Here is a 10,256-nt window from a genome sequence, read left to right as displayed (position 1 = left end):
AACTTAGATTGATCATCCGTTGAAACTCTATTTGATCATCCGTCGAGACTTATGTTGATCATCCGTTGAAGCTTTGTGAATCATCCGTTGAGACTGTCTTCTTGGCAGTTAACTCCATTTCATTTATACAAGATTACAAGGCATCTAATATTTACAATTAACCAACCTATCTTGCATATCAATCTATTAGTAAACATGACTTAAACATTCTACAATCATCTAATTCACTAAGACATTTAAATATGCAGAAATGTGCTACTGATCTTATTGTTACATAAGTTACTCTTTCAACGGATGTTGAAATGATCATCCGTTGAAAGCTACAAAGTCACTTAGCTAAAATCTACTTAGTATTTTGTTTAAGTTATCATCAAGTGTTCAACATATTCTCAAAGGCTGATTTGTTAGTACTTCAATCGTATGGGTTTGGAAGTAAGGACGCAACTTCCTTGAGACCATCACCAAGGCTAAAGCAAATTTTTCAATAGTCGAATAATTCAACTCAGCCCCACGTAGAATCTTACTGACATGGTTATGGGTTTCTGGATTTTAAGTTCCTTCTTAACCAATACGACGCTCAAGGCATTTTCTGAAACGGCCAAATATAAGCACAAAGTTTTATTAAGAATTGGTTTGGCCAACAATGGTGCTTGGACCATATATTTTTTCAAATCCTCAAATGCCTCTTGGCTTTCATCAGTCCATGAAAAGTCTTTAACTTTCTTCAAAGCCTTGAAGAAAGGTAAACACCTATCCCCATACTTGGATATGAATCGACCCAAAGCTACAACTCTCCCAGTCAGTTTTTGAACATTCTTTACGGAATGTGGAGGTTCCATGTCTAGGATGGCCTTTATCTTATCCGTATTGCTCTCAATTACCCATTTGGAGACCATCAATCCTAAAAACATTTCAGATCTAACTCTGAAAGCACACTTTGCAGGGTTTTATATCATTTTGTGGTATCTCAGGACCTCAAAAGCTTCCCTCAAATGGGATATATGATTAGTCCTCACAAGACTCTTAACTAGCATTTCATCTATATATACTTCCATAGTTTTCCTAATAAGATCTTTAAATATTTTATTTACCAACCTCTGATAGGTAACTCCTGCATTCTTGAGACTAAATGTCATAACAAGATAACAAAAAACACCAAAGTCAGTGATGAATGATACCTTTGGGATGTCATCCTTATACATCTTGATCTAATTATAACCGTTGAATCCATCCATAAAGCTTAGCATCTCGTGAACCGCAGTTGCGTCTATCAGATTATCTATCCTTGGTAGCAGGAAATAATCCTTTGGGCATACATCATTCAGATCAGTAAAATCCACATACATTCTCCACTTTCCATTATCCTTCTTTACCATTACAGGATTTTTAACCATTCCGTAAATTGTATCTCTTCAATGAAACCATCCTCTAAGAGCTTCTCCACTTCTTGCTTGATGGATTCCTGCCTTTCAGGGGCAAAACTCCTTTTTTCTGCTTCACGGTCTTCTGATTAGGATCCACATTCAACTTGTGGGTTATCAACTTTGGGTTTATGCCTGGCATATTCGCTGCCGTTCATGCGAACACATCATTATTCTCTTGAAAGAACCTCACTAATTTCCCTCTAAGGGGCTCCTCCAAAGACGCTCTAACAAAAGTTACTTTTTCGGGGTCCTTAGGAGCCAAGGGAACCGGGATTAAATCTTCCGATGGTTTTCTTCATTTCTAATCAATTTCCACGGATATCTAGATCTTCAATAGGTAAGACCTACCTCCTACTCTATCTGCCCTCAGCGAGGATACATAACAACTTCTGGCTATCTTCTAGTCACCCTTTTCTTCTCCTATTCCTTCTCTCATTGGGAACTTGATCACGGAATGGTAGGATGAGGGGACTGCCTTGAAGGCATGCATCCCTTTCTTTCCCATGATCGCATTATACGTTAATCCAGCCTTTACTACCACAAAGTTTAACATATGCGTGGCTTGTCTTGGCTCCTGACCCATTGTTAGAGGTAACTTAATTATCTCTTCCACAGGGCATTCAACTCCAGTAAAACCATATATCGGCATATCAGTCGGGGCTAATTGGGAATCATTGTAACCCATTCTAATGAAAGTATCATAGAGTAAGATGTCTATTGATGCTCCATTATCTACCAGGACTTTCTTCACCTGGATGTTCCCTATTATGGGTGTTATGTCTAGGGTATCGTCATGGGGAAACTTAACACCTTCCAAGTCAAAATCATCAAATTTCATTGCTACTCCTTTCCTAGCCCTTTTTGGAGCTTCCTCTACTATGTGCATGACTTCCCTAGCATAAGCTTTCCTTGAGTTTTTAGACGACTGTTAAGTGGCATTTATGACACTTATTTATGCTCTAATAAGCTTTGAGTTGGTGTAATTGTACTCAAGTTATTTTTATTTTAATGTGTTTTCAAGTATTTTTGCATTTCAGGCTTTACTTAGTGAATCAGGTGAATTAGCATTATTTTGATGCTAATATGGTGTTTAGGATGTGCTGGAATAAAAGCTTAAAAGATTGGCTCAAAACTACAAGGAATAAAGAAGAAGAAAAAATAATTTTTGGCAGAAGGCAGGCATGCCCGCGCTAGTGTTGCGTGCAGCTGCGCCGGGAGAACCAGGAAGACAGCGCGGCCGCGCACATAATTTTTGGCAAAAGGCAGGCATGCCCACACTGGTGTGGCGCGCAGCCGCGCCGGGAGAACAGGAAGACAGCGCGGCCGCGCTGGTGGAGCGCGCGACCGTGCTGGGTCGGGATAAACAAATCCTGATTCTTTTATAATTCGAATTGCTGGACTCCTGGGATGCGTGGACTACTATATAAACATAAATTAGGTCATTTTTTAAGAGATATTCAGAGATATCAAGACATCAAGGAAGGAGAAGACGATAAGAAACCTTTTGGGCACAATTCAACAAAGGCGAAGATGATCTAGTTTATTCTTATGAATCTTTGTTTTGAGTTGTAATTTGGATGCTTATTTCTTGTTTTGTTGAACCTTTAATCTTGTTTATACTTTGGTTTATTTATTCGTATAAAGAGTACGTTTGCTATATCATGTTTTCATTGGAAACCACGTTGGCGATGAGTTCGATTATGGGCTAATCGTTATCGTGGGGTTCTAATGGATTTATTTATGGATTTCTTTAGTTAAATTATTTGATATCTTAGTATGTGCTGATTGTATGATATCCTAGTTATGGTTGTGCGTATTCATCTTGTGAGCGTCGTGAACTTATAAGATAGTGTGTTAATTTTTAATGAAGCGAAAGTGAATTTAAGGATTTAGAACTTGCCATGCTAGCATAGGTTTATGTATTGTTATGTATGATTTGTAGGTAATTTTAACCATCTTACTTGCCCTAAGTAATCAAGATAGTGAACTTGTGCTTAAACCGTTATGTTGTCAAATTCTATAGACATATAGGGTCTCAATATAATTGGTGCCTATTCAGCTTTTATCTCTTTTGTGGATGTCTGGTTGAATGGTACTCGTGCAACGAAAGTTGGCGTTTATCAATTTCGTGTTATCTGATTAGTGTCATCACCATTGCATGCTAAAGGTTAAGAACAATAAGGCTATTGAATGAAGTACTTAATGAAGTTAGAATCCCATGTCTATCATATATATTAACTCAGTCTATCTTATTCTCATAGTTATAATAATTAGTTTAATTCTTAGTTATAAACAACCTCACTTTGTTATCGTCTTAGCATTTAATAATAACCATACATTGTTGCCTAAGTGCATAAGTTGATTAGTTAACCAATACAGTCTCTGTGGGATCGAATCTAATTTATATCTTATACTACTTACGAACTCGTATACTTGCGTGTATTATTAGCGCGTGTTTAGCAACAAGTTTTTGGCGCCGTTGTCGGGGACTACAGTGTTAAATATTAGTTTATGTGCTTTCCATCAGTGGTCATTAAAGTTCATTGACTCGGACAATGTTACTTATTTGTTTCCTTGTTTTATTTCAGGTGATCTAGCGAGGGTGTATGCATACGCGTTCGTGTACTCGTAAGAGAACACTGGATAAAGCCGAGGAAGAACTTGTGGTAGTTCATAGGGAAGTTTTTGAGGAAGAAAAGAAGGTAGAAGAAGAAGAGTGGAAAGTGGAAGAGCCAATTCTAGTAGCTATGGGTGATCAAGAAGAAAATCCGAAGGTTTTGATGGACTATTCTAAGCCTAAGATTAATGACATTCAGTCTAGCATCATTAGAGTAGCCATCAGGGCTAACACTTATAAGATCAAGTCAAGCACGATCCAGATGATACAGAACTCAGTTCAGTTTGGGGGTTCTACTACCGAAGACCGCAACATGCACATCAGGGATTTCATCGAGATCTGCGACACTTTCAAGTTCAATGATGTGACTAAAGATGCTATCAAGCTACGACTCTTCCCATTCTCTCTGATGGACAAGGCAAAGTGCAGGTTACACTCTCTACCAGCAGGGTCTATCACCACTTGGGAAGATCTCGCTCAAAAGTTTCTCACTAAATTCTTCCCCATAGCGAAAACTGCAGCAATCAGGAATGCACTAACTCAGTTTGCTCAACAAACTGGAGAATCTCTGTGTGAGGCTTGGGATCAATATAAGAAGATGTTAAGGAAGTGCCCACACCATGGCATGCCTTATAACGACTCATTTTTTTCTTTTATTTTTAATATTTAAAAGTGTAATAATTGAATAAATAATTAAATAAAATATGTGCATTGATTTTCGGTAGCAGTGTGTTGGTTTTTATTATTTATCTGAGATTTATTGATTTATGGTATGGATTTTTTGATTTATTATGGAGATATGTGGTTCTGTTATACTTGTAAAAGTGATTTTATTACCGTTTTAATTCTATAAATATTTGCATTGTCTCTAAAATTGGTTTTATAATTTTATAATTTCAATAATTATTTTTAGGACTTTATAAAATTGAGAAATCAATATTTCACTAATTATTTGTTTTTAAATGACTTTCTGATTGTATTTATTTGTAAAATCCATAATTTCAGAAATCTTCAAAAATTATGAAACTCATATTTATTAAGTTCGTATTATTCTGAGAATTTTAAAATTATTTTGGAAATTTTTGGGATTAGTTTATCCGCGTGTCGTTTCATTTAATTATTAAAAACTGGTACAAACTGCATTTCAGAAATTATTTTAAAATTACGAAACTTACGTTTTAATTAAGTTCGGGATATGTATAAAATTTTGAAGTTGTTTCAATAAATTTTTGAAGTTGTTTTCTCGCGATCTCGTTTCGTAAATAATAACTGCGGGATGTAATTGACCCTGTATTACTCGATTGGCGGTAATAAGAAAGTGACACGTATCCTAAATAAAGGACACGTTTCTGCAGCTTGTTAATTGAGGAACCATCTCTTTTGTTCCTTATCTCTCTCGGCTGAATTCTTGAAATCTCTCCCTTTTTTCTCTCGATTCAATCTCTCCAAAAATCTACCCCTTACTTCTCTCTCTTCCCACCCCGTTCCTTCCTCCCGTTCTTTTCTTTTCTGGCGTTATTTTCCGTTCCTCCCTCCTGTTGCTCCGGTCTCTCTGCCACCGTGTTTTTCCGGTGAGATTGGTGGTTCCTGTTGCTTATATGTATGTATATATCTATATATAGATATGTATATGCTTATGTGTGTGTGTGTGTTGTTGTGCCTTTGTGTGTTTGTGTTGTGCCTGCGTGTATATGTTGTAATTGTGTGTGTATTGAGTGATGTCAACTCCTGATCCCGGGGTTGAGGCCGTCACAGTTGGTATCAGAGCTACAGGTTCAAGTCCCTGATTCAGGTTAGGGATTGTGTCGAATAGGTGTTAAATTGAGTCTTAAGGTGTAAGTCAGCAACTCATATAGAGGAGCAAACCTTTAGAGTTAGTCGAGGGTTCCGACGACGTTACCCTGACATCTATTAAATGTTTTGATAGAATTTCCTTGACTTGGTTGTGTCTTCCCTGTATATTTATTATGTTGGCAGTGGCATATTGTGATCTCGAGTTCTCCATCTGGGGAGAATCCCTCTGACCCGGATAGCTCAGATTCTGAGAGGACCCTGGATGTTGTTGCTGAGAAGACCCCTATGCCTCCTCCACCAGTTTCTTCCTTTATGCCGACAGACATCCCGGGACCTGGTACTCGTCCCCGATGGGTACGTAGGTCTGTGTCTGTCGTTAGGGATTTTCCTCCCGGCTGTGGTCCCAGTTCCTCCTCGTCGAGACCTCCAGTACCTTCTGTGGCCCGTAGTGGCAGTTCTTCACTGATCCCTTACCATGTTCACTGAGTGGTGAATACTTCTTTTATCAGAGAGCAGAGTTCAGGTTTGGCTGCCCAGCTCGATCAGATACATGTTACACCTTTCCAGGGCATCCCTGCCCCTTCCCTTGAGGTGCAGGCCTGTGTGCGATCCTTGACTCAGATGGCTGTTGAGTGGGCTAGATCCAATGACCGTTTCATTAGCTCAGAGTTCAGGGCTGTGCAGTATCAGGACCTAGTGAACTGGTTAGTGTTTGAGCTAGGTTCCATCGATGGCAGTGGTAGTGGTTAGACCAGGATTGCAGCAGAGATACAGAGCTCAGAGTTGGCTTCCAGGAGTTCTGTAGTTGTTTTCTTTGTATATGTATATTATGTTGTGATAGTTGTAGTAGGTGGAGGCTGCTATGACAGCCAGTTTTGATGTGTATTTGGATGGTTTCTTTTTAGTGAATTTCAGTTGTACTAGTTGGATTCCTGTTGGTTATTGTATTGTAGCTGCTTTACTTCATTGTTCAGTTTTTATATATTTGTGCGTTGCTATTATTGTTGTTACTATTATTGTTGCTTCTGTTGCTGGCATTTTTAGAATATGATCATTAACTCAAGATGGATCCAATTAAACTGGGGATGAGGATATTGTCTTAATGGCAATGCTCTCGTGATGCATAAATATAAACTGCTTGGAGCAATCCATTTTCTTATAATGCTCTCGTGATGCATAAATATAAACTGCTTGGAGCAATCCATTTTCTTATATATGACTGTTATATTTCAGGAGATGCCACTAAAGAGGAATTCTCAACCTAATAACGGATCTGCTGGGGATCCCTCCATGAGTGAATTGATGAATTTGTTACGTCAACAGTCTACACAGTTGGCCCAACAACAACAATAATTCTGGCAGCAGCAACATTAATTACAGCAATGACAACAACAAAAACATCTCATATAGTAACAACAACAACAAATCCAATAGCAGCAACTGCAAATCCAGCAGCAGCATGAGATGAGGGGGACAAATCAGGGTGTTAGTTTTAAGTCTTTCCAAGCAGTAAAACCCCCAGAGTTTAAGGGAGAGGTAGATCCTGTTGCTTCCAGGATATGGTTGAAGAAGATGGAAACGGCGTTTGCGCTCACCAAGGTGAGTGAGGATTTAAAGACGGATTTCGCTAGTTATTTTCTGAAGAATAATTTGAATTATTGGTGGGAATCTACGCGAGCTTTAGAAGGAGAAGGTCCTGTTCCATGGGCCAGATTCACAGAGTTGTTTTTGGAGAAATACTTTCCGGACTGTCTCCAAAGTCATATGGAAATGGAAATTTTGGAGTTAAAATAAGGAGACAGGAGTGCCACGGAGTATGAAGCAAAGTTTACAGAGTTGGCCCGGATAGCACCGGAGTATGTGAGTTCGGAAACCCAAAAAGTGAAGAGGTTTCAACAAGGGTTGAAGCCAGAAATAAGGAGTGGAGTTAGTGATAGAAAGTGATCAGAGGTTAGCTGCAAATGAGTAGGGTGAGAAGAAGAGGAAGTTTGAAAATGGACCTTCTAGGTCAGAATCAGTTATAGAAAATAAGAAGTTCCAGCGTTGGTTTGGAAAGAATAAGAATAAGAAGTTCCGGAGACCGAATTTTCCCCAGGCTAGACACAGTACTACTTCAGTTAACTCTACCCCGACAAGGGTTAGTAAGCCAGTGGTTAATTGTAAGACATGTGGGAGGAAGCATAGTGGACAGTGCCGAGAAAATATCAATTGTTTTAAGTGTGGCCAGAAGGGTCATTATTTCACGGAGTGCAAGTCTGAGACTCAGGGAGTAACTTGTTTTAGTTGCGGCAAAGTGGGACATATAGCTAGGAATTGCAAGTCGGTGACCCAAGGTAATGTTGGAAGGAGCGTGTCCCAAGGACCAGCAACCAGTACTGCTAGAGCTAGAACCTTTAAGATGACCAAGAAATTTCCAGCTCATGATTCCGATATGGTTGCAGGTACGCTTTCTCTTAATTCCGTACCTTTTAACGTTTTGTTTAATTCAGGATCGTCCAAATCTTTTATATATGTGAATTGTGTGAATAAAATGCAATTAATGTTGGAAGACATAGAGGAACCTTTGACCATAGAAGTGGCTAACAAAGATAAAGTGCCCGTAAGTCAATTTTGTCCTAAATGCTCCTTAGAGATTTCAGGATATACGTACCCTGTTGACCTAATACCTTTCGGGTTAGGAGACTTTGATGTTATTCTAGGCATGGATTGGTTGTCTCTATATAAGGCAAATATTGACTGTAAGAAAAAGAGAGTTATGTATACCTCAGATAATAAAAGAATCAGTTACCAAGGACAGAGGCAGGATAAAAAGTTCCTTTCAGTAATGCAAAAAAAGAGATTGATGCGGCAAGGTTATGAGGCGTATTTGGCTCACGTGGTGGATACGAAGAAAGAGACCCCTATTTTGGATGAGATTCCTATAGTGAGAGAATTCCCTGACGTCTTCCCAGAAGAGTTACTAGGATTTCCACCTGATCGAGAGATAGAGTTCTCTATTGATTTGATACCTGAAGCTGAACCAGTTTCCAAAGCTCCATACCGGATGGCCCCAATGGAGATGAAAGAATTGGCTAAGCAACTTCAGGAACTATTAGATAAGGGAGTCATTCGACCCAGTGTTTCTCCGTGGGGTGCTCCAGTGCTATTTTTGAAGAAAAGGATGGAAGCATGAGATTGTGTATTGATTACAGAGAGTTGAATAAGTTGACAATAAAGAACAAGTATCACTTGCCCCGTATCGAAGATCTGTTTGATCAGCTTAAGGGGCGTGTTATTTCTCGAAGATTGATTTAAGGTCTGGCTACCACCAACTGAAGATAAAGCCCGAAGATATCCCCAAGAATGCATTCAGAACAAGGTATGGCCATTATGAGTTTTTAGTGATGTCGTTTGGATTGACAAATGCGCCAGCGGCTTTTATGGATCTAATGAATAGGTTGTGTAAGGAGTATCCGGATAAGTTTGTTATTGTATTTATTGATGACATCATCAGATATTCAAAGAATCCAGAAGATCACGCAACGTATCTACGGATTGCCCTTCAGAAGTTGATAGAAAAGCAATTATATGCAAAGTTCTCCAAGTGTGAGTTTTGGCTGACAGAGGTACAGTTTCTTGGACATGTGGTGAGTAAGGAAGGTATCAAAGTAGACCCAGTAAAGATTGAAGCTGTATCAAAGTGGGATCAACCGAAGACTCCGAAGGAAATAAGAAGTTTTCTTGGATTAGCTGGATATTATCGAAGATTTGTGAAAGATTTCTCGAAAATTGCATCCCTATTAACCAAGTTGACCAGGAAGTATGAGAAGTTCATTTGGACGGAAAAGTGTGAGGAGAGTTTCCAGGAATTGAAAAGGAGGTTAGTGATAGCTCCAGTATTAGTATTACCAGATGAGGCGGGGAACTTTGTGATCTATAGCGACGTTTCTTTGAAAGGATTGGGTTGTGTATTAATGCAACATGACAAAGTCATTATTTATGCCTCCAGACAACTAAAGCCTCACGAGCAGAAATATCCAGTTCATGACCTTGAGTTGGCAGCTATAGTGTTTGCTCTAAAGTTATGGCGTCATTACTTGTATGGAGAGAAATGCGATATTTATACGGATCATAAGAGCTTGAAGTACATATTCACGTAGAAGGATTTGAACATGATACAAAGAAGGTGGTTGGAACTGATTAAGGACTACGATTGTTCAATTAATTATCACACATGTAAAGCCAATGTGGTAGCTATTGCCTTGAGCAGAAAAGAGAAGTTAATATGGTTTGGATTGTGGACGAACTAGTACGAGACTTAGAAAGGATGGAAATTGAGGTTCGAGTACCAAGTGAGAGTCAGGATCAGCTATATGAAGTTACTTTCCAGCCAACATTGATGGAAAAGATAAAAAGGTGTCAAGAAGGAGTTATGGAACATG

The 10,256-nt window shown here is 38.9% G+C and overlaps 1 protein-coding gene and 1 non-coding gene across 2 annotated transcripts; both read right to left on the bottom strand.

Moving 5' to 3' along the window:
• Nucleotides 1-1,824: 1,824 nt before the first annotated feature.
• Nucleotides 1,825-2,310, bottom strand: LOC141660185 (uncharacterized). The gene has a single exon (XM_074467148.1). The coding sequence runs from the start codon at nt 2,308-2,310 to the stop codon at nt 1,825-1,827; it is 486 nt and encodes a 161-aa protein (XP_074323249.1).
• Nucleotides 2,311-4,561: 2,251 nt separating this feature from the next.
• On the bottom strand, nt 4,562-4,668 carry LOC141663358 (small nucleolar RNA R71). The gene has a single exon (XR_012551434.1). It is a non-coding gene; the product is annotated as a small nucleolar RNA R71 (small nucleolar RNA).
• Nucleotides 4,669-10,256: the final 5,588 nt, after the last annotated feature.

This window comes from Apium graveolens, chromosome 5 (assembly GCF_009905375.1).
Source record: "Apium graveolens cultivar Ventura chromosome 5, ASM990537v1, whole genome shotgun sequence".
NCBI classification, from domain to species: Eukaryota; Viridiplantae; Streptophyta; class Magnoliopsida; order Apiales; family Apiaceae; genus Apium; species Apium graveolens.
Note: the sequence above shows the minus strand (reverse complement) of the source record. Positions and strands in the feature narration are given on the sequence as shown.

What these genes read in the sequence shown, in the direction of transcription:
- LOC141660185 (XM_074467148.1), bottom strand. Translation starts at nt 2,310, where the DNA reads ATGCACATAGTAGAGGAAGCTCCAAAAAGGGCTAGGAAAGGAGTAGCA.